A 22896-nucleotide genomic window follows, 5' to 3' on the forward strand; every position below is an offset into this window, starting at 1 on the left:
ACAGCAGCTCCCAGCAGAGGTGTGCAGTGGGAGGCAGGTGAGCAGCCTGGAGGAACACAAGACTCCACTCAGATTAGGAGCAACAATGCACATCTTGTTTCTGAAGAAATAGAAAATATTATCCTGTCTCCAGGTGCCACCAGAACCAAGGCAGGGGTTCGTTTAGGTGGGATCAAGACAGCTGGCACCTGGAGCTGGAGGGGGTTGTGCCACTACAGCTGCCCCAGGGGTCAAGAGCCAAGGGTGGAGGAGCAGGCTGGTTCTCCCAAATAAGGGCCCCTTTCCAACAGATGACAGAAAAAGGGAGCAGAGGCTGTCACAGAACCAGAGAATCATGGAATGGTTTAAATTGGAAGGGATCTTAAAGCTCATCCCGTCCCACCCCCTGCCATAGGCAGGGACACCTTCCATTAAACCAGGTTGCTCCAAGCCCCGTCCAACCTGGATCTGGACCAGGGATGGGGCAGCAACAGTTTCTCTGGGCGGGTGTAAATTGAAACAAGAGGGGTTCGACCTTGGGGTCAGGAGGCCGGAAAAGCAGCTGGGCTGGAGCCCAGGCAGGCTGTGCCCTCTCCTCCCTCCAACGCTCTCAGCTCCCGACCAGTAACACCCTGAGAAACCTGCTTTGAGCAGGAGGTTGGACCAGAAACCTCCTGAGCTCCCGTCCTACCTGAATTACCTGATGGATCTATGACTCCAGGCTGGGACCTGGCTGCAATCCACCACACAATCCTTTCCCTGAAATGCAGGGCAGCACCTCCCACACGCAGCCTCTGGATCTCCGAGCTGCTGCACGCTCCAAAAGCAAGCGCTTGACCAAGTCCAGAACGTGCTTTGCAGCGCTCACGGAACAGCCTCGTGTGTCCACGCCTCACCTGGCCTCAATGAACACCTCTCCTGACAAACAAGACACCTTTCCACGGATTTGGGGGGATCTGCTCAAACCAGGACCAGTCTGTGGCAGCAGGCTGTGCTGGGATGGGACACTCTGCTCCCTGCACGGACTCTGCTCTGCCAGGGCCCAGCTTAACCCCGGCACGCAGACACCCACTCCAAAACCACATGGGCTGTCACGGAACAGCCTGGGCTGCTCTGCCTCTCCACATGGCTTCTTTCCATATCCCAAAACGCTGCTGGCCATGTGCAGGCATGGAAGCCACAGACTGATCTTGGCTGTTTGGTGGTGCCGTGAGTGCCACGGGAGAGTCACCAGGCTGAGCTGGGATGGGCCACACTGCGACCCCAGCACCCCCCGAGGGACCTGCTCAGAACCAGCCAACTCTCGTCAAGCTGGCAGCAAGGTTTGCAAGCGCATTCCAAAATAAAAACTAACAACAATGAGTTTTCTGCAAACCCTCAGAATCCCTTCCAGAGGTGAGGAAGCCTTTGGCACAGCAGGAGCAAACACGGGGAACAGGGGCCACACTCCTCCGCTCACACGAAACGTGCAATTCTCTACCAGACCCAGGAGTGGCTGCCAAGGAGTCGCAGGACTCCAACAGCCCTGGAAATCTACAACGTATTTTCTTCCACTGCTCTTTTTGCCATGTTTTCCTTTCAGCACAGCACAGCAGCATGTTTGTGCTGGCCAAGCCTACCCTCCTCCTCTCCACCGCACCTCCGAGCAATCCAAGCACAGGAGATACAGTATTACCTCAAATATTTAACCAAGGGATTAAAGGATTCTCCTGGCAGGAGGCAGGAGCTGCCCCACGGATACAGCTCCCACGCCGGCTGGCAGGCGCTTCGTGACAGTGGCTCCGCAGCGAGCAATCAGCAATCTGCCCGGGGCTACCAGAGCTCGCCACGAGTTCCTCTGCTTTTTGGCCAATATTCCTGCTCACCGGCTCCCGGCCGTCCATCGCCTCCATCCACAGCCTCCGGTCCTCCTCCGAAAGCGCCTGCATGGTGATGACGCCGGGCCTGCCGAGAGAAAGGGGACGCCGTAAATGAACTGCAAAGGTGGCAAAGATTAATCTTCCATGAGAGGAAGAGGGAAGGAGGACAAGCTCCTTCCTAGCCAAGCCCCAGCACAAGGGACTGAGCCCAGCCTGACCCCTCCATGGACATCCCTGCAGGTCCTGACCAGGATCAGCAAGCGAGCAGAGGACATCTCCAACAATCCCCCACCTTTCTGGTGGTTTTGTGCAAGAGCTGGGTGCCAAATTCCTCTTCTGGCCCTCAGCCAGCCAGCTCACCTGCACTGGGCTAAGCACGTCCCTGCAACGGCAGGGGAAGGCAAGGAAGGTAGCCAAGGAAGGTAGCCAAGGAAGGTAGCCAAGGAAGGTAGCCAAGGAAGCAGGAGCCCCACACATCCCAGCCCCCCATGTCTCACCACTACCCCAAGCACTGGCTCATGGAGGAGACCTTCTGCTGTGCGAAGCAGTTCATCCCTGAGGTGTCTGTGCCCTCATGGCTGTGCGAGTCCCCTGGCCCTGTCCATGCCCTGCTGTAAGAACAGCAGTGGCAGTAACACGATGCTGGTCCGTGTCCCTCTCCAGCAACCTCACAGGGTCCCGGGGGGCTGGTCCTGCCCCCAGCACTGTCACACACACAACAGCCCTGAGCTCCCTGTCAATCCAGCCTCCAACAACAGCCCTGTGACTGCTAATTTACTGTAATGAGAAGGGGAAAGGACAGGCCCAGGTGCTGCACACACAGCACAGGAGCCAGGGGACAGCACTGGCACCGCCCTCGCCCAAGGGCCAACGCCATCTCCGTGCTCCTCAGTGGACGCTACGTGCGCTCCTGGACCACCCTTGCCATGCAAGGAGTCAAACCTCAATTACCTGCTCTGTTAAGCATGACCAGCGAGGTGAGGATGGATTTGACAAGACAGAGTGTTTGCACAGCCTCAGGTGCGGGGGGACACAGCGGGTGGGAGCTGTGATCCCACACCAGGGGCTGGCATCTCACTGCACCACGATTTCCATCTCCACATCCCGGTTCACCCTGCAGCCTGGATCCCGACACACATAGCTGGCTAACCCTGCACCTCCACAGCCCTGTGCCTTTGGGCTGGCTCTGCAGCTCCCAGGGGGTGGCCACATCCCCTCCCACCGCTGCTCCTGGAGCCAGGCAGAGCCCCCGGGCTGTCAGACAGCGAGACCTGTCCGTGTGTCTGCTCTGGTGCTGCTGCTCCCTCCCAGCTGTTTCCAGACTCATCGGCGGAGCACAGCGGCGATTCCCGCCGGAGCACGGCCAGCACATTCCCTGGCAACCGGGAGACACAGGGGGGCTGCTGGTGCTCTCTGCCCGTGGGGTTTCACACACGGGAACTGTGACAGCACAGAACCTCTGATGCTGCTCTTCCCACGCCCAGCAGCGCAGGGCTCTGGAACGGCACAGGAGTCAGGAACACTGCTCCGAGCACCGGGCTGCCGGGACACGCGGTGGGAAGGGGGTTAAACCTCGGGAGCTGCCAACCGCCCGCAGAGTGCTCCACAGAGCACGTAGGCTCTGCTCGGTACTCGGTCCTCAAAACCTGATAAAGCCTGGGAGAGGGGTGACTTCTAACTTGAACTTCCCAAGGGTGGTTCAGCAGGAAAACGTGAGCTGCACCAACACTGCAGATACCCTTTGGTCCTTGATAAGAGCCTGTAAGAAAAGTAAACTTCAGCAGGGGCTCTCAAGAGGTGGGTTTGGCCCATCTTCTGCTGCTTTGTGGCACGCACAGGCCAGGAACTGAGGATTAACCCTTCTCCCTAACTCCACTCCCCATCCAACCAGCCCAGCTTTCAGCACACGCACAGCAGCTCAGCACCATCCCACCAGTGGAAGCCGTGCCCAGGTCCAAAAACCAGACATAATGAGCTTGATCTCTGCTAATCCCATTGGTGAGTCAGTCAATACTCACCAGCTTAGTGGTTTGGAAGTTTACTCACTTAGGAGGGAAGAGGAAACCACTTAACCATCGTCCCATCTGAGAGGGAAAACGCTCCACATCCAACAGCAAATATGTCCAAAACACTGCACAAAGCTCCTTGTTGTGCAGGTACAAAGTGACTTGAGAGCAGTCCCTGGTACCTGGGGAGCTGCAGTGGCTGCTTAAGCCAGGGGCTTAGGTCTGAGTTTAAGCCAAGCTGCTGCTGAAGGCACTGACAGCCCGGTCAGAAAGCCCTGGAAGGGCTCTAGCTCAGCTAGGGACACACAGGAAAGGAAATACTGGGGTTTCTGTCTCTTTAGCCAAGACATTAGAACAGAGAAATTCAAACCCTCCATTCATGGTATGTTGAACACTGGACTCCCAGCAAAGCACGGTCCCAGAGTGGCAGGGCTGGTATCTGGAGTGCCAGGTTCCCTCAGCACAGGGCAAAGAGGTGATAACAGCAAATGTTTGTTCTGCCTCTGGGCAGATAACAACTCCTCGGGCTTCACTTCAAAGTCAAACTTCTTTAACAGCATGATGGGAGGGGCTGCAAAACTGAATCAAACCCAATTTCCATTGCAAATAGCTCTGCGTTTCCTCCCCCAGTGTTTATTTGCCAGGGCACCCATTGCATCACTTTCCTGAGCAGAACCATCTTCCTGGCTGTGATAAATTTAAAATGCACCCACACATTACGCCTCATTCATTATGGATGTGGCCGATGCCCACGGGGCTCCTGTGCTCACAGCCGGGTCGGATGGCTGGCACTGGAACAGCCTCCTGCCAACGCTGCCAGCACCAGCTCTGCTGGAAACACTGCCTGCAAACAGCACCATCCCCCGAGCCTCCTCCAGGATCACCCCCTTCCACAGCGTGCTCCTTACTGGGGTTATCTCCATTATCCAGCCCCGGCAAAGACCCTGCTCTGACGTCCTTTCCCAAAAGATAAACCAAACAGATCTGTCCTTGTCCCCTCACCCAACAAATGACCCCGAACACTGGGGGTCATTTATACAGATAATTATTTACAATGTACAGTAAATACAGATTTGGCTGTGGGGCAGCTCCCACCTCCTCCCAATGTGGGATGCACCTGGACCCATGTGGAACCAGTGCACCCCAGCCAGCCACGGCCGTGACATTGGGACAGCAGGACACCCTCCTGGATCTGCCATCCAGGATGCATAAACCTGTGGCAAACAAGACCAAGGACCTGCTGATTCAATCCTGGGTGCTGCATCCCACATTTCCACCTGCAGGCACCAAATCCTTTTGCCTTTTTCTGGGACATAAGGAGGGGAAAGGGACATTTTGGGATCAGAAGAAATCCATTTCTAAATGGAGTGAGTGTAGGAGGCTGAGATCAGAGCAGAACATGGCAAACACTTAATAAGAAAGAATATTTTCAATGTGCTACAATCTAAAAATGGAAGATTTTTCCATATGAGACCACACAGGAAATTTGAATTTTCTCAATATCTCAGCTTTTGTGACAAATGGCCTGGCCTTAAGGAGCTGTGACTAAGCACACTGAGAAAATGAGAAACTGCAATAGCTTTTCCTTCTTCCAGGAAAACAAACAAATAAGGAAAGCAATAGAAACAGATAAGAACTTCCAACTGCTGTAGCAGCTTATCACAGCGAGACAATCTAAACTGCTGATGCAAACAACCAGAGTGTGTTAATAACAGGGGCTGAGTGCACAGAGGTGTTCCCAATCCCAACCTGAGCAGAGCAGTGCAGCCCAGACAGGACCCCACAGCCATGGGCCAGGCACCAGCAGCCAGATGTGGCCCCAAGATGTCGATGAGCAAAGATGGAATTAAGGGGGACACTGACCCTGAACTCAGAAAGTCTCGGTATCCCCTTAGAGCTCAGAGCACCACCAGCACAGCCACCAGCATGTCCTGCAGGGCTCCTCATCCCTGCCTGTGACAACCCATCCCTCGCCCCCCTGTGACAACCCCCGAGGCTTTGTTTTAAAGGTCGCTGGAAAGGCGACACCGGCAGAGGAACGGGTACAGGTTGAACTGCACTGAGAGGCGCTGCCGGGCAGAGGTGGGGTCACCTGGCACAGGGGAGCAGGTCCTGCCCCAGTCAGAGCCCTGGGTCTGTCAAGAGCATTCCCAGAGCAAGGCCAACAGCCTTCCTAGGGAAAGCCATCAGCTCACGGCAGCGCTCGGCAGGTGCCTGGCAGCTCCCCCACGCCGACCACCCAGCCACTGTGCCAACTCTTCCAGGAAGAATTCCTTCACAGAAAGGGTGCTCAGGCATTGAAGGGGCTGCCCAGGGAGGTTTGGAGTGCCCATCCCTGGAGGTGCCCAAGGAAGGGCTGGAGGTGGCACTCAGTGCTCCGGGCTGGGGACAAGGTGGAGATGGGGCACAGCTTGGACTCGATGGTGTTGGGGGTCTTTTTTCACCTCAGTGCCCCTGGGATTCTGGTTCTACAATCCCACTGTGCACCAGGTGTGTGCCAGTCATCCTGGGGGCAGCCAGGCAGAATCCAGGGCAGTGGTGGTACCTGCAGAGTTCACTGCCCTCATGACCCACCGAGAGGCTGAACCCTGCATTTGAAAACCCCCTACTCCCCTAAAAGCCAGCTGGCACTTAGCAGCACTTCGCTTCTGGCCCAGAGCAATGACCTACATCGTCCTAAATGACACAGCCTTTGTCATCAGCCAAATGAGATACTCCTCCTCTGGCTCATTTGGTAAGACACTGGCTGTCATCCCTGTTCACCTTGTTTATCAACCTGACTTAACGTGCAGAGACGACAAACAAGTTTAGCTAATGATAAAAGAGCATTAACAGTAAAACACAGTATCCATCCCACTGGGGTGTATTTTCAGCCAGACCCTAGAACACCATTCTGGGGTTAATTTTGCTGTAACAAAGCAATACAATAGTTCTAACTTGCTACATTGAACATCAGAACTATTTTCAAATGCCAAGGCCAGGTTAGACAGGGCTCAGAGCAACCTGGTCTAGTGGAAGGTGTCCCTGCCCGGAATGAGATGAGCTTTAGGGTCCAACAGAAACTATTCTGGGATCCTGTGACAAGGAAGCAATGCTGTAATAACAGATCAGGCTCCAGATTTTCAGCTCGGTTGTTCTGAATCATCCTTACAGGAGAAAAACCCACTTTTTTTCCCACCTAAGAAGGAACAGCTCTTAGCTGGCACTATTTAGGGTGTTATTGCTGAGCTCCCGCCCTGCACCCTGTGCTGTCTGAGCCCCCAAAACGCAACGCTGACAAAAGCCCATTTCTGAGCGATGGCAGCGCTGGGAAGCACCGGCCGAGGCTGCCACCTCCAGGCTGTCCCGGGAGCTGTGGAACAGCCCAAGCCCTGAGAGCCGGGCAAGGCGAAGGGGATGTCCAGCACACCCTGGCCAGTACTGACAGCGGGACCTGATGCCCTGACGGTGCCCAGATCCTCCCCAGGAAGAGGGAGACAGGCTGGGCACATCACAGTCTCTTTCAGCTGTGGCAAAAGCTGCTGTTTTCTCTTCCTCTTAAGTTTATCTTCAGAATACCCAGTATTTTAGACATCTAATGACAAATTCTGATACCAAGAGAATGCAGAGCTGCCTGTATATTGGGAGAAAACAGCCTTTTCCTTCAGGTGTGTCCTGCTCTCCTGCCCTCTTGGACAGAGGCAAATCCCTGCAGCAGGAACATGCCCATGAAAGGAGAAATTCCTCAGGTTTCCCCTTCCTGTGCTACTCCCCTGCCATGATTTACATGGAGCACGCAGATTTCTGGAGCAGCTCTTGATCCCATGCCTGGCAGGCTCCAAACATCAAGGGAAGCTTCAGCTACCTCTGAACACACTGAAGAAAATTATTGTGGCTCCATTCTCCTTCTCCCACTCTTAGTTTGATTTTCACATTATAAAAAAATATCCTCAGGGCACAGCAAAAAAAAATTCCCGTGTCAGCAGAAATACTGCAGCTTTCTGGAGAAAAGCACAGCTCCAGAGAGTGGGAGGCAGCCCCAGGTTATCTCATCCCTCAGCCAACACAGGCAGAGTTCCATCACCCCAACCCCTCCCTGCCATGGGCTGGCACTGAAACGCTGCCGAAGCACAGGCTGGACAGGGAGAGGCACCACGGGTCATTCCAGCATTGTTCAACACCCAGATTTTAATGGACTGGGGTTCTTCTGAGACCTCCTGGGAATTCCTGCAGAGGAGAGGACAGCTGGACCATGGACAGGCACACAACTGGGAGAACACACTGAGTGCCTTTGGAGCAGGCTTTTTGAACCATGTGAACTTCCCGCAGCGAGGGAGATCCGAGGCAGTGACTAATTCCTCTTGGAATAGCAACGCCAGCCTGGTTTTCCTGTTTATGTGTGTGTGCCATGCATGATGCTGACTGATGTGGTAACAGCTCTCACTCCTGGGTGCCACAGATTGAATCCACATGTACCTCTGGTCCAGCTGCTGTGTGGTAAGTCACAGCAGAAGTGTTTTACTTCTGCAGGAAAAATGAGTGAAAGCGCCTGGAGGCACGAGCCAGAGGTCCATTATCACCCATCCACGGTGAACCAGCAACTGCCAGTCCAGCAGAAAAGCTGACACTATTCCAACAGATACCCAGTGCTGGAAAGAGGCAGCACATCCCTGCCAAACACCCACAGAGCACCTTTCCCAGGCTGGTGACTGCTCACCTTGTGTGGCCAGAGGCTGCAGAAGTGCTAAAGAACCCTTAAAGTCAGAGAAACTTGAGTCAGAGACTTGTAAACCAAAGTACCAGCTCAGTACGCAGAGAGCACCTGGCTGGGAGAGGTGTGATTCCATGGACTAATGCTTTCCACTCACAGAGCGTGTGAGTAAAGGAGAGGAACACGGAAACTGCACAGGAACTGTCCCAAAGCCAGTGCAGGAGCACAGCCCTTCCCCAAACACAGTCACCACAGCCCCAGGAGCTTCCTGTCAGCACTCACCGATCCACAGCCTCCACATCAAAGCAGAACCTCTTCTCAATGGAGTCTGTCTTCCGCCGTGTGCAGGATTTCAGGGTGACAGCTTCATCTTCCCCCTGAGGAGAGACAAAATCACAGCTGAGGCCAAGAACAGAGACCTGCCCCCAGCACCCACTGCTGGCAATGAGCGGGTTCAAACCTGGGGGGATCTGGCAACATCACCCTGCTAAAAACATCTGTTTATACCTCTGACATGAGGACTTGTCTTTTCACCCTTGTTTAGGCCAAAACCTTCGAGGAGGAGCCTTCCCTTCAGGATGCCCATGATTCAATCTGTGCATTAAGCACCACACAACCCATTCTTCATGTGGGCAGGGAGTGCTGGACCACAACTTTTGGGCAAAGTTAGCTTTGTTTTCCATTGCTGAACAACACTCCATAGACCTGCTGGCACTTTGCACTCCACGCTGCGTTTTTGGCAGCACTGTGCACACAAGGACTCTTAACAGGAGCAAACATGTCTTAAAATGTTTATTAGATAACAAAGCAACGACAAAACCGTTCTCCCATCCAGAGAATGCCTCTCTGCATCCAAGTTGTACTGGATTTCCACAGGGCTGAGCAGCAATCCAGCAGGATCTGTGAGCATTGCTGTCCTCTGCTGGAGGAAATCCTGCCTCAGCCCCTGCCAGCACAGACACTTCTCCTGCAACTGTGAAATTCCACTGATGACTTAAGAGAAAATGAATTCTGAAGGAGTTCCTGGAGACAGACGCTTTTCTGGGCTCTCTGTGCTGTTCCTGATGACACCCTGGCTGACCACCCTGTTCCCTGACATCACCATTTTTCCAGGAAACATATTTAGAATCACTTAGATTGGAAAAGACCTCTAAGATCACAGAGTCCAAAAGTTCCCCAGAACAGCCAAGCCCACCACTAATCCATGTCCTCACGTGCCACAACCACATGTCCATTAAACCCCTACAGGGAGGTGTAAATTCTAAATTTACTGGTTCTCAGCCATAAACTCCTCCCCTCTGCCACCATCATTCAGCTCCAGACAACCAAAGCACTCCCTAACACACAGTCCTGGTCATCCCACCATGTCCCCATGATGGCAGTGTTTTTCCTGCTGCACGGTGGCTTCCAGCCCCTCCTGCTTGTTGCCCGTATCGCAGGCACTGCTGTAAATGCTCTCCTGTTGGGTCTCTGAGCCTGCCACATTTTGGGGGAGAAGCCCCAATTCCTACCTGACTGTTCTCGTGTGCTTCCATGGTTTCTAACTCACCAATAACCCTCGTGTCCCAGACAAGGGGCCCAGCACAGACCCAGCAAGACAGACCTGAGAGCTCCCTGCAGAGTTTCTCCCCAGGGTTTGGCAGTGGCCACCTGCCCCTGGTGCTCCCCAGCCTGGCCCGCTGCTGGCACAAGGCTGCTCCCACTCTGCCCAGCTCCCTGTCCAGAATTCAGGGAATGCCCCTGCTCCGAACCCACCAATACCCAGCTCTGGCCACAGCCCAAGGCCACGAGGGGCTGATACCACCACAAGTGATGGGTCTCCTCGTGCAGCACCTTGGCACCTGCTCCAGCCAGACCCCAAAATTCCCAGCAGTGCAGCCCCAAGCCCCCAGGCTGCTCCACGCTGAGATGTCCATGGCAGTCACCACTGACCAACCCTGGCCAGAGCTGCCCCAGCACAGGCAGCGTTTCATGCCAGGGTGGTGCAAGCCACAGGTGCAAGCACAGCCCTGGAGAGGGGCTCAGGATGCTGCCAGCAGCTCCCACCCTCCTGGATGCGGAGAGAGCCCTGAAATGGGAAGGGACCAGATGAAACCCAGCACAGCTGCTGATGATTACAGGGCTGGGGTATGTTAATGCTGAGCTATAATGAAGATGCTCCAAGGCAAGAGGAAATTAATTTTAGAAGCTTCCCTGCCCACAGCTGGCTCCCTGTGCCAGCAGGAAGCCGTGTGGGAGCCTGTCCAGCTGCCCCAGGCACTCCTCAGCAAGGGGATTGTGTTTGCAAACTGTCCCAGCTGGGAGCACTGGAGGGGTCTATTGTTCCTGCTGTACAGAGGAGCAAAGCCAGCCCTGGACACAGCCCTGGGAGCACTGGGGACACAGCCCATGCTGGCTCCTCACACCCCCCCAGGGCCAAGGGGAGCTCCAGGCTCTCCTGTGGCTCTGTCCAAAACAAAACAACTTCATTGGCCAAGTCACAGGATCATCAGAGACTCACAGAATGGTTTGGGTGGAAAGGGCACTTAGAGCTCGTCTTACTCCACTCTCCTGCCATGGGCAAGGGCACTTCCACTCGACCAGGTTGCTCCAAGCCCTGTCCAACCTTGCCTTGGACAAGTCACAGACATTAGGGAAGGAGCAAAATAATGAACAGGTTCTCTTGTCCATGCCTTGGAGCAGGAACAAGGGACTGGGGAGCAGGCACCCATGGAACTTGGAGCGTGGTGGGGGCAGGTGGCTGGCAAAGATCTGCGGGCTCTGGGGGTCTCCTGTCTTTTTCTTCTCAAAGCAGGTGCCAAGTTCATTCCCCGTGTGGCAGCCACTCAGCCTGGAATGAATGTGACCCACTTCACTGCATGTGTGTCACCTTGCCAAAAAGGTGACACAGTTTGAGCCCCGGGAGAGCCTGCAGCCAGCAGTGCCACGTGCTCCCTGGCAGGACACAGTGCTGCTCCTGCCAGCACTCACCCCTTTTCCTCCTGACTTCTGGTCAAAGGGCACCATCGTGATGCGCTTGGATTCCCGCTGGTAGGTGCAGTAATGCTTCACCCAGGAGGTCCCAAAGTGACCTGCAGAGCAAACACAGGGTTCACGCCCAGAACAGTTCCAGTGCCCTCACATTAGAGCCCGCTATGTGTAACCATCACTTCACATGCCAGACTCCTGTACCTGAAAGAGTTTTATGAGGCACTGGCAGTGATTCTCCTGGCTGCCACATTCCCCCCCAATACCCCACTCACTGGGCCCATCCCTGTCTTCCAGGGATTCTGCACCTGCTGAATCAGCCTTTGTGTCCCTGTCCTGACAAAGCCCTTCCCCAGGCTCCCCGCCCCGCATTCCCCACCCCGACACCTACGCTTCTCCTGCACGTAGAGATACCCCTCCATCGTGTAAGGGCTGATGTTCTTGTGCTCGTGAGGATTCTCCTTCATCTTCTTCATCAAAGCTTCAACCTCTGACCTCGTTCCTTCAAAGCGGTTTCTTGTCTGCAAATTAAAACAGGAATGTCTTCTCCAGTGCAGGGACCTGTGCCTGGCTCTGCAGCACGTGGGGTGGGGCTGGGTGGGAAATGGGGCTGGGGAGCCCAGGGGCAGCCACAGGGCACCTTTGCTTCCTGGGCCTGAATTTAAGCTAAAGGAAAAATATTACAATGACTGGAAATGCCTTCCAGTACTTTAAAAGGGCTTACAAAAAGAGGGAGAGTGATTTTTTTACACGAGTAGATAGTGATAGGACAAGGAGAATGGATTTAAACTAGAAGAGGAGAGATTTAGATTGGCTATTAGGAAGAAATTCTTCCCTGTGAAGGTGGGGATGCCCTGGCAGTGCCCAAGGCCAGGTTGGAAGGGGCTTGGATCAGCCTGGGACAGTGGAAGGTGTCCCTGCCCATGGCACGGGGTGGAATGAGATGCTCTTTAAGGTCCCTTCCAACCCAAACTGTGCTTCTGTGATTAAAATACACCACCAGGTGAATTGGCTCTGCCAGACACTGACATGGACAGGCACCAGGCATGGGGACACCTCGGGCACGGGGACACCCCAGGCACACTCACGTTCTGGATGCTGATTGTCAGCTCTGTCTTGAAATCGCTGAAGTCCTTAGCGAGCTCGTAGCCGTGGTGGTAGAATGTGAACAGCCCCTGCAGAAAGGCCAGCAGCTGCATTGGGAAAAAGCAAATGGAGATGGTCAGAAGAGACCCAGAGCTGCTCCCAGAGCCGCCACTGCCGAGGGGAAGGGGCTCCGCAGCCCCCAGGGGTGGAGGGGCTCCCTCGTGGGCCCTGGGAAGATGCCCTGCTCCTCATTTCACAGCCAAGCCTCCTCTGAATGGATCTCAAAGTCAAGGCTGTTTCCTTCCCCTGGAGCCAAGGCAAGCCCCAGGACCCCCCACACCTCTGTCCCCCTCCCTGCATTCCCCAGGCCCGGGGTCACCAGGAGCAGAGCCAGGAGGTGTCAGGCAGAGCAGGCAGCACTCTGTGCCTCTCCCAGCTCCGAGTTATTCTTGGCTCAGCAGGAATCACCTTTACAAAGGGCTGGGAGGTCTGGCACTTCCCAGAACAGCTTTAAATGACTTAACACCTGAGCAAAGGCACATCTTAAAAACTTTTTTCCTTATTTCTGTCACTCCTGCACTCTCTTTCCTTTGTGAACATTGGTTAAAATTTGGGGGGTTCCCCCCAATCAAGAGCAGTTTTCTTTTAATTGCACGGGCCCCTCAGCCCACCCTCCCTGATAGACAGTCCCCACAATAAAAAATCACATGTTGAAAGGTTTCCAGCACACACAGGGTCGCTGAGCCAATGGCTCTGTGCCCCGTGGCTCCCACAGAGCTTCCCCCTCTCAAACCCCCTCTGTGAGAGGGGCTGTGGGGTGAGGCTGGACCCCCCAGCCCCTCCACTGCCAGTGCCCCCCACGACCCCCTGTTTCACCACCCACCCCCAGTTTTGTGCAGGCTGAGGCAGATTGAGAGCTCACTTACAGGTTCCACAAACTCAAACATCTTCCTCTCCTGGACCTCCTGCACCTTGAAGACGTATTCCAGGGAGACCTCGTAGAAGTGCTGCCGAACCAGGTCCACCTGGCTGTCTGCCTGCAGGGGGGTTGGAGAGGAAACAGAGCTCAGGACTGACCAGAGAACACCTGGCTCTGATGGGAACACCCCCACCAGAGCAAACCCAGCTCCAGCCCCCAGCCCCAGCTGCACAGATGGCACAGCAATAAACATAAACCTGATCCACATGAGCACGTTCTTCCTTCAGCTGGGAAAAATGGGTTTGATGACTCATGTTCTCACCTCCCCAACAGCTGGGTAGAAAACATGCAGTAGAGGCGAGAAAAATGGAAATCACTACGAACTTGACAAGAAAAGGCAACTCTCCCCTCTCTGGAAAGCACTCCCCTCGCCAGGGGTGCCACATCCACCCTGATTCACAGCTCCACACTGAATCCTCTTTCAAAGACACCCCCTCCCTCGGTGGGGTCTGAGCCACACAAACCACGGACACTTCCCAGTGGCAGTGGGAACAGAAACCGGCACCTGAACTGGGAGCTGCTTCCAGCGGGCTCCAGGCTCCTCCTGCCCGCCGGCAGCGGCCCGAGCCAGGGCCCGGGTGGGAGATGCCACCAGATGGCACCAGCAGCCAGCGCTGCTCCAACGCACCCGCACAGCATCAGCATCCCGGCACATCCCGAACGGAATCCTGCACGGAATCCCGCACGGAATCCCGCACACATCCCGAACACGTCCCACCTGTATCCCACACGGCACCTCCAGGCAGCCCCACAGGGCCGTGCTCTGTCTGGGGCACAGGATCACCCCTCTAACAGCCACAAGCAGATCCTTCCCTCCGCACTCAGAATTCCTTCCACTCCCGTGCCCCACATCAGCACCTCAAACACAGACTAAACCAAGGGCTCAGAGGGTCATTGAAAAGCCACCATCCCCCGGGACAGCAGGACGCTTCCACACAGGAAGTCATTTACAAACAAGGCTGGCTTGCAGGCTGGATTCTGAGCGCTCCTCAGCACTGATGTGCTGGAAGATGATCACCTGTGCCACAGCTATTTCTGCTCTCAAGTCCCCATCTCTGCTGGGCACGGTCCCACCACCTGGGTACAGGAGCCCCGTGCCCACCAGTGCCCCCAGTAAGGGATCAGCAGCACACCAGCACCATGCCCAAAGGCAAGGACACACATCCTGTAGGACCAACCCAGCTCTGGGCCAGCACAGGGAATTCCAGACTTGAAAGAAGTGATTGAAAACTCTGCATCCTCATCCAGTAGGAGCACTTGTCACCACAGCTAACCACACCCCGAGTCACTGATGGCTCTTAAAGAGTTTAAGGCACTAAGCCTGATCCCTCCCCCCCTGGAGCACAAAGCAGAGCAGCCACTTGCAGAGGAGACCAGACATCCATGATTTGTGCTGCCACACGGGAAGCCTGCAGCAGAACCAGTTCCTTTCTCTTACACTCTTTAATTATAAACCCTCTCTCCTTTTTGATTGCTATCCATTTTGGGATGTCTCTGATTTACTCTCCAAAACAGCTCCGTCTCCTTTCGCTACAAGGAAAAGGGGAAAACCCGGCACCTGCACCCAGACCGAGGGAAAAAATGAGTTTACAACCAGGAGAACCTTTGTTATAGTCTGTGTGAGGCATTCAAAAAGCTCTCCACAGTCACAGCCAGACATGGAAACTCAGAAGTTGCTCTCACCTCCTGAAGCTGGGATTCTTTCTTCTTGGAAGACAAGTTCAAGTGCTTTTCTAGGACACCACAGTATTTCTCTGTCTCCTTGTCGTATTTCTTTTTAGCATCCTACAAAAGAGAACAGAAAGTGTGACACCGAACACAACGGCCCCAGAGCAGCTGTGACAGCACCCCTAAGGCACCGGGCAGGATGGCAGTCCCAGGGGGGAGCTAACATGAGACAGGACCTGGGGCAGCAGCTGGAAGCAGGTGAGGCTGCTTTTATCTGCCAGCATCAGGCAGCTGCAGGAAAACAGCTTACGCTGCCAAAACCCAAGGCATGAGGGAACCCCTCCTCTGTTCCTGGGGCCCAGTGCTTGGTAAAACATCCAGATCCAGGTCCAAAAACAACAGAGCGAGGAAAGTGCTTTCTAACCAGAACATGGTCACAACTCCACATCCCACTCCTGCCACCCCTTGCGAGAGCTTCTCCTCCGTGTCACACAGGACCATGACACAGACACTTGGCTGTTTGTGGCAGGAGCATTAAGGATGTCAACTTCACTTTCCTTTGCACCTCTCATCCCAGCCTGGCCACCCCAACATGCCAGGACCAAATCCATGCTGGCACCCGCTCATACCCAGGTCCGTTCCGGAGGGCTCCTCTCTGCCGGGCTGGGCACTGCTGCCATGCGAACACGGCCCCCGGCGCTGGCATGAGCTGCTTGCAGGCAGCAGCAGGTTGTTATAACAACAGGGGAGCCACAAACAGTGGTTTTCATTTCAGAACAAAAGCAGGAAAGAAAGGGGGGGGTGGCCAGGCTGTCTCACAGCCGCCTTCAGCCTCACCGGCGGTTCCCCATCCTGCAGAAGCATCAGAGTTCCCGTGCAGCCCCCAGCGAGACTCTGGGGTAGGGAGCACATGCTGGGGGACTCAGGAAAACGTGAACCCCTCCAAGAAAATCCAAGTTCTTCCTTGGAGCAAGGAAAAAAGTTCACTTCAGCAGGCATGCAGTTTTTTGCCCTTGGCATTGGTTACTTGGTTGTGTGTGAACTCAGAACACTGAGGCACTTCCCAGGAGCTGGATCGTCCCCATGTCCATCCCACAGCAGCACACTGCCTCCTCCCATGCCTGAGCCCATCCTGCAGTGTGCCAGGTCCTGGCAGCTCCGGGGGGACAGTGGCTGGGTTACCTTGGCAGCCCCGATCTGCTCCTTGCGGAACTTCTCCAGCGGCGTGATCAGCACCTCGCTGGCGTTCTCGATCTGGGGGCAACGACAGGCACAGCTCACCTGTGCTGCTGCACAGCCTTTCCACAGAAACCTCCCACAGCCCCCAGACACTCACAGGCCTCACCCCTTGTCTCTGCAAACCTGTGACCCCCCCAGCACCAACCACTCTCCAGCAGCAAGACTCCATTCCTGATGCTTGTTAGGGGTTTCCCCGCCAAGCCCACCCTCTCCTCCCTCTGCCCTCCCCTGCAGGCGAGGGAAGGAGCACTGGGGCTGGCAGCCACTGTCACCACGGTGCCCGGGGTGCCACCACCCCCTGCTCCCAGGACAGATGGGGCCGTACCATGCGCATCCGCTCGTCCTCCAGGTTCCGCAGCACCGTGGCGAACTCCTGCAGAGACTTGGCTGGAAGGGACGCAGTCAGCATTTAACATTCCATTTTTAAAGAAAGAAACTGAACAGAGGGGTTTTGTCTGTCTGTGTTTTGGGGTAGGGGGGGTTTGGGTTGGGGTTTTTTTATTATCTTTGCTCTCTACCTAGAAAGGTTCCGGCTGCCTACAGAAGCAGCTGGCAGCAGACCATCCCCAGGACCAGGCTTCCTCCTCCAGAGAGCAACATTCTCAGCCCAAACGTGCCCCACCCAGCAGCCAGTCATCAACCAGCCCCACAGCGCAGCACGGGCCTCCAGCTATGCCCAGCCCACGAGGGGCAGCTCCCCAGCACGGGCACAGCACCAGGGAGACCTGGGTGAGGAGCTATTTCTGTTGAGAGACTGGGCACAAATAAACAAGCAAAGTTAAATCAGGGCTAAAGCTCCTTTGCTCTCCGGGCTCCAGACGATGTGCACAATAAGCTCTAAAAGTTCAGCTGGGGCAGGAGCAGGATGAGAGAGGGAAGAGGCTGAAGCTGCCGCCCTGTGCCAGGAGAAGCTCTGCGGCAGAGCCAGGCTCAGCTCAGGGAGCGTTGCCAGGCTCGGCACTGCTGATTCCCTCTAGCACAGGATCCTGTGCTCTGGCAGCGAGGCTGCTGCTCCTCTGCTTCAGAGCACAGCCCCTTGCTGTGTACCAAAACCACAGCCACCTGCAGATTCTCCTCTCCAGTGCAAAACATCCAGATAACTGAGGTGCTTTCAGACACAGGCAATCTTCTCCCTTCCTATCTGGCAAGGACAGACTTAGGCCGAGAAGCAACAGCTGATTCCCTGGGGAAGGCTTTGCTGATGGTGCTTCCAGAGAGCACCCAGACACATTCCTGAGCCCCTTGGTGTCCCTGTGGTGTTTCCCCACCGTGGCCTGCTCAGGGCTCTGGGCTGTGGCTCCAGGAGCACCAGGACTCACCTATGCAGATCTCATCATCCGTCTCAGCGTCACCGATGCAGCGAAATTTAAACTCATTGAGGGAATCCGCGAACTTGCGCTTGGCAGCCGACAGGTCTGGGAGGGCAGGAGCAGGGAAAACAGGGATGTTACGAGTGGGAAACATCCCAACAGCAGGATGCAGGCAGACACATGATTCCAGCCAGGAAATACCCACAGAGGGGTCTGTGCAAGGGACCCCTGGCACCAGGGATGCCCCAGAGCACTGTCCTTCTGCATCCACCCCAGGGACAAGGCTCTGTGGGGTGCACCCCCCAAGATACCCTACAGGAGATGAAACCTCAAAATACCAAAAGAGCCACACAGAACTCAGACCTAGAGCCACGGGGCAGCAGCAAATGGTGACACACAGTGACACTGCCCCCCCAAGAGGTGGCACCTCTGCCATGCTCCTGTCCCGCTGAGGAAAGGCAGTAGCACAGAGGTTTATTGCTTCCCAAGCTGCAGATTCTCTCCGAGATCTGGATCCTATTAAGTTCTTACTCACAGTGACCTGAGGGGATCCAGGATTGGCTTTTCAAACCAGCCCTGTTAGCCTGGCACATGCAGAGGGTCGCGGGCACCGCGAGGCCACCGGCTCCGAAGGCAGCGTGCGGCTGCCAGCACTGCCGGTGCGAGGAACACACGGTGTTCACTCCCCCGTGCATTTCTTCACTCAAAGCCCAAAATCCCATGGTTTTTTTCCCTTTCCAAGCACCGGTGGAAAATGTGTGTGCACGCAAAGACCATTTCCTCCTCTCAGACACCAACAGCCAAGAGATAACCACACCAGAGTCCAAGTGTTTTGCTTTCCCCATGGGATAAGGGAGTTGGCAACTTTCTCCAAGCATTAAAGCTGTTTTCCCAGTATCGCTGCTGACAGCCCTGGGGTTAATCCTGCCCAGCTCAGTCCCGGCTGCCTTCACACAACTGCTCCTAAGGCAGCAGGAAATCACCCAGCCAAGGCAGGCAGGGAGAGGCAGATCCCCGGGAGCTTTCCCAGTGGAAAAGTACAGAGGGGGCTTCTTCAAGGAGAAGGTTCACATGTAACAGGATTTGCACTTTGCTCCCTGGAGGATGGAACGAGCATGGCTTTTACACGCTTCCCCTGCCTGGAGCTGCCAGAAGTCTCCACTGGCACCTACAGAAGCAAGACACGTTTTTTGGGGAAAGTTCCCAGGTGCTCCTGGGCAGGGTTGAGCGGATGGACTCGGGAGGGTGGGAGGCTTGGCTCCAGCTCAGCACAGGGCTGAGTGAAGGGCTGCCCCATGCACCTCTCTCCCTGCTCCCTTCCACGAGCCCGTGCTGGTGTCAGCAGCGGAGCAGCCTCCTTCCCTCAGCAGAGCTTGCTGGAGCAGCCACAGGGCTCAGGGACTCTCAGCCAGTCCCTCCTGCCTCCCCTGGAACAACCTCGAGGATGACATTGATGACATGAGGAGCCATTTCCTGTCCCCCAGCCCCTGCTGACCCCCAGCCCCCCAAGCCCTTGGCCACATTCCATGTGCCACATCCCCAGCTGAACCAGGCCTGATGTGACACCCCTCGTGCCCACCACAGAGCTGGAGGCTGCTGCAGCCCAGGGGTGAACACACGGGGGGAGCTGAGCTCCCCAGCCCGGGCAGGGTCACCCTCTCCAGGGCCATCCCTCCCGCTGCCAGTGAGGAGCGGGTCTGGGACCAGGCACAAGCCAGAGCAAAGCCAAGAAGCCTTTGGAGCCAGCAGCACTGACAGCAATGGCCCACGGTGCTTATAAATAGGCAAGGGAGAGGGAGATAACTCCTGGAGTGACAGCAATAAAGGATAAAATTAGCAGCAGGTTCAGTCAGAAAAGGAGAGAGGGACACCCTGTGGGGCCTCACTGTCCTCCCTGTTCACTGTCAGACCCACCCACACCCCAGCATCCCCTTTTCCTAAAAGCTGGAACCTCTGAACTACGTTGTGGGACAATACCCCTGCAGTGGAAGCAGGAAGGCACAGGGACAGCAGGGCAGCCCCTCCACGGGCCAGCTCAGCTTCTGAGGATTCTCCTGCCCCAGGGCTGTGAACAAGCAAACACAAAATCCTACAAAGGCTCAACAGAATCTGCTGCTTCCTCTCACACACGAACAAAACCACCCAGACACTGCACATGAATCACACCAGGGCTGCACCAAGGGCCTGCAAGTTTTCCTCCCAAGTTCTCTGCTGGCTTGATCAGTCAACCACAGCATGAGGGAAAACCACCACAAAAAGCCTGAAAAATCCTTCTGCCTGAGCAACACAACCAGCTCAGGCTGCAGTTCTCCTCCTCCTCATCATCACCTCCCATGGCTCCCTATTCCCATCTGGGCTGGTGGAGATGGGACAATCCCTTCAGGAAAGTCCCTTTGACAGAAAACCAGCACGCACAAGTCCACCTGCACAGCTACAGCAACCAAGGACCTAAATAAAATGCCCTTTTAAAAGTGATGCCTCCTCCCCATCCACTGCATCCTCAACATCCAGCACAGGAACAGCAGGAAGGGAGACGGCTCCCAGCAGGACAGAGGGCAGCAGCCTTTCCTGGAAGCAGCCTTGGATAACCCCTCTGCCAGTCCCTCTGGATAACCCCTCCCACCCAGCCCAGGGGTCACCCCACTTTCCTCCTCCCTCTGCAGCCAGGGAGCCAGGCAACTGCTGGCTGAATTCCACCCCAGCCACACACCTCCAGCTCCAGGGCTTCCTCCAAACCTGGCTGAAGTGACACTTCTCCAGCCGCCAGGAATCCTGCAAAGGGTCAGCAGCAAGGGAACACCTCCCTGTGTCCCTCCTCCTCCTCAACTACTGAGAGTGCAGTCTTTCTGGGAAGTGGTTGCTTTTCACATAAAAAGCCTCTTCCAAAGGAATTTGGAACTACTGAAAAAGGCCACTTACAGAAGGAAGTGTCATGATTTCCCAAGCCTCCTCCACGAGTGCAGCACCCCGGGCACCATGGGGGTGACCCCGTTCCAGCCAGGTCCGCAGTCAGCACCCCAGAAACAATGGGTAGGACACTGAGGGGAACCACAACACACCAAAGTGAGATGTCAGAAGGTCAGGTCAGCCATGGAAAAGGGAAACTGCTGGCTCAGAGGTGGGGGCTCTCCCCAGAGCTGACTCTGCAGCCAGTTTGCTACATAAGCTGGAAAAGCAAAACACTCTGGCTCAGCTGGACCCAGGGCAGGGGCAGAAGCAGCAGGATGGGTGGTTCAGGTTAAAGACCAACCTGCTGCTGAGTCTGGCCATGAAGGGTTAATGCTGCTACAAAGGGAGAGCAGAGGATGCTGCTGCAAAGCAAGCTCCGGGCTCTGCCAGAGGCTGTGCTCACACGGAGCGGGATTTCTACACTTCCTGCAGAGAAAACTGCTTAACAGCCTGTATTTAATGTTCAAGTGGACAACAGGAACTGAGACTCCTGCCCCTTCCTTCCCCCGCAGCAAAGAACAGCAGGCTCGGGCTGTCTGTCCCCTGCAAGCCCCCGGACAGGGACAGGAGGGCAGTGCCAGTCCCCACCAGCAGCCCCTGCGCCCCAAGCAGGGCTGCCCTGGGACACAGCCCCGAGAAGGCAGATCCGGGGGGTCACCCCTGCACAGCCCTCACTTGGCTGCAGGGACCAGGACACAGCTCTCGGGCAGCACCTCCCCAGCCACGCAGCCAGCGGGGAACAGCCCCAGCGCCCACAGGGCCAGCCGGGATGGGTAATCCAGGGAACAGCCGCTCTAATCAGCGGCCAAACCAGCCGGATTACAGCCTGCCAAGGGTGCTTAGAAAGCAGCAATATGGTGTCTGTCCCCACGGCCAGCAGCACAACAGCGCTTCGCGGGGTCACACAACATCCCTGCAGCTCAGGGACGCCCCGGGAAGGGGGTTTGGGACAGGTTTTGGGAATGGCCAGCTGGACCTGGCCCATGGATGCATGTGAGCACTCTGCATGGGACACTCATCCAACCTGGCCCCGCACTTCGTGCAGGAATCCAGCAGCAAGAACCTCTTGCCTGAAAACAGCGTTTGCAGCTGCCAGGATGGAGTTTTACCTGCCCAGCCCCAGCCCTTGCACCACTGGGGTCAGCATCAAGCGTCAGGGAAGCATCAAGAAACGCTTCATTTGCTCCAGAAGGTTTAAATCCCCTCTCTGCGCTTCCCAGCAAGGTCAGCAAAGCCCTGCTCCCGTGAGGCACTGCGGTGCTCTGGGCCTGGCCCAGTCCCAGAGACACTTCCATACAGAATTAGCACTGATTTGTTTATTAAACAACTTCTCCACCAGGTGGTTGGAGTTAATCAGTGATTGAGGATGGGACAGCAGCTGCTGGCAGGTTCCCCCTCTGAATCATCATGAGCAAATACACAAAACCAGATGGGCAGAGCCCACCCCACCTCCAGCACAGCTTCTGCCGTCATGTTCCACACAAAAGCCATGGAGAGGCTGCCACGGCTTGGCACACACTGGAGATGGAGGTTAGAGGGTGCCAAAGACAGCGAGGTGACCCCAAGGGCCATGGGCACAGTCCCTGCAGTCACCCCAGTCAGGACCCCCAAGGCAGGGAGAGCATCCCAGACCCCATTTTGGTGCCTCTTCCACACACACACAGCCTCCAGCCAAGCCTTGTCTCGGCAGCACACCCAGGGAGGCCACATCCCACCTCACCAAATCCCAAAACTTCATTGTTACCATGGAAAGTTTACAAACACACATTCCCTACAAACCACGCTTCAAGCGAAAAACTCAAAACTGCTCAGATGTGCTAAAGCACAAAAAACCCCAAGATGCCCCAAGACTGCAGGTCCAGGAGGTGCCACAGCTCCGGCTCAGCCTTGCCCTGCAGCCAGGGGAGCACTGGGCACTGCTGCCAGCCGAGGCATCCCCTCCTGCCTGGATTCACACACCAGCGTGGCTCCGTACGGCAGCGCTTGCCACAGGGACAGAGAACCCTTTGTGGGCTGAATGGCACCATTGACCAGGCTCACGCAGCAGATCAGACTGGAGCAACACGCTGAAGACATGAATTATTTCCATGGTATTTTAAGAGATAAAGGTTCTGCGCTTCGTGAAAAACAAAGTTATCCCTTGGAAGGGCTGCCTGGCTGCACA

The 22896-nt window shown here is 55.7% G+C and overlaps 1 protein-coding gene across 5 annotated transcripts in view; it reads right to left on the reverse strand.

Annotated features, from left to right (window-relative positions):
* Positions 1 to 22896, reverse strand: part of ARHGAP26 (Rho GTPase activating protein 26) — a 101505-nt gene that overhangs the window by 65960 nt on the left and 12649 nt on the right. For all 5 annotated transcript variants that reach the window (XM_039559389.1, XM_039559388.1, XM_039559390.1 and 2 more), the window contains exons 2-11: positions 17793 to 17888; positions 16799 to 16860; positions 16417 to 16488; positions 15250 to 15351; positions 13514 to 13624; positions 12590 to 12694; positions 11893 to 12022; positions 11505 to 11605; positions 8817 to 8911; positions 1845 to 1923 (exon numbers count right to left, since the gene is read on the reverse strand). In XM_039559389.1, coding sequence (XP_039415323.1) covers positions 1845 to 1923; positions 8817 to 8911; positions 11505 to 11605; positions 11893 to 12022; positions 12590 to 12694; positions 13514 to 13624; positions 15250 to 15351; positions 16417 to 16488; positions 16799 to 16860; positions 17793 to 17888 — 953 coding nt within the window. The remainder of the gene's footprint in view (positions 1 to 1844; positions 1924 to 8816; positions 8912 to 11504; positions 11606 to 11892; positions 12023 to 12589; positions 12695 to 13513; positions 13625 to 15249; positions 15352 to 16416; positions 16489 to 16798; positions 16861 to 17792; positions 17889 to 22896) is intronic.

The sequence above is a fragment of the Corvus cornix genome, chromosome 13 (genome assembly GCF_000738735.6).
Source record: "Corvus cornix cornix isolate S_Up_H32 chromosome 13, ASM73873v5, whole genome shotgun sequence".
NCBI classification, from domain to species: domain Eukaryota; kingdom Metazoa; phylum Chordata; class Aves; order Passeriformes; family Corvidae; genus Corvus; species Corvus cornix.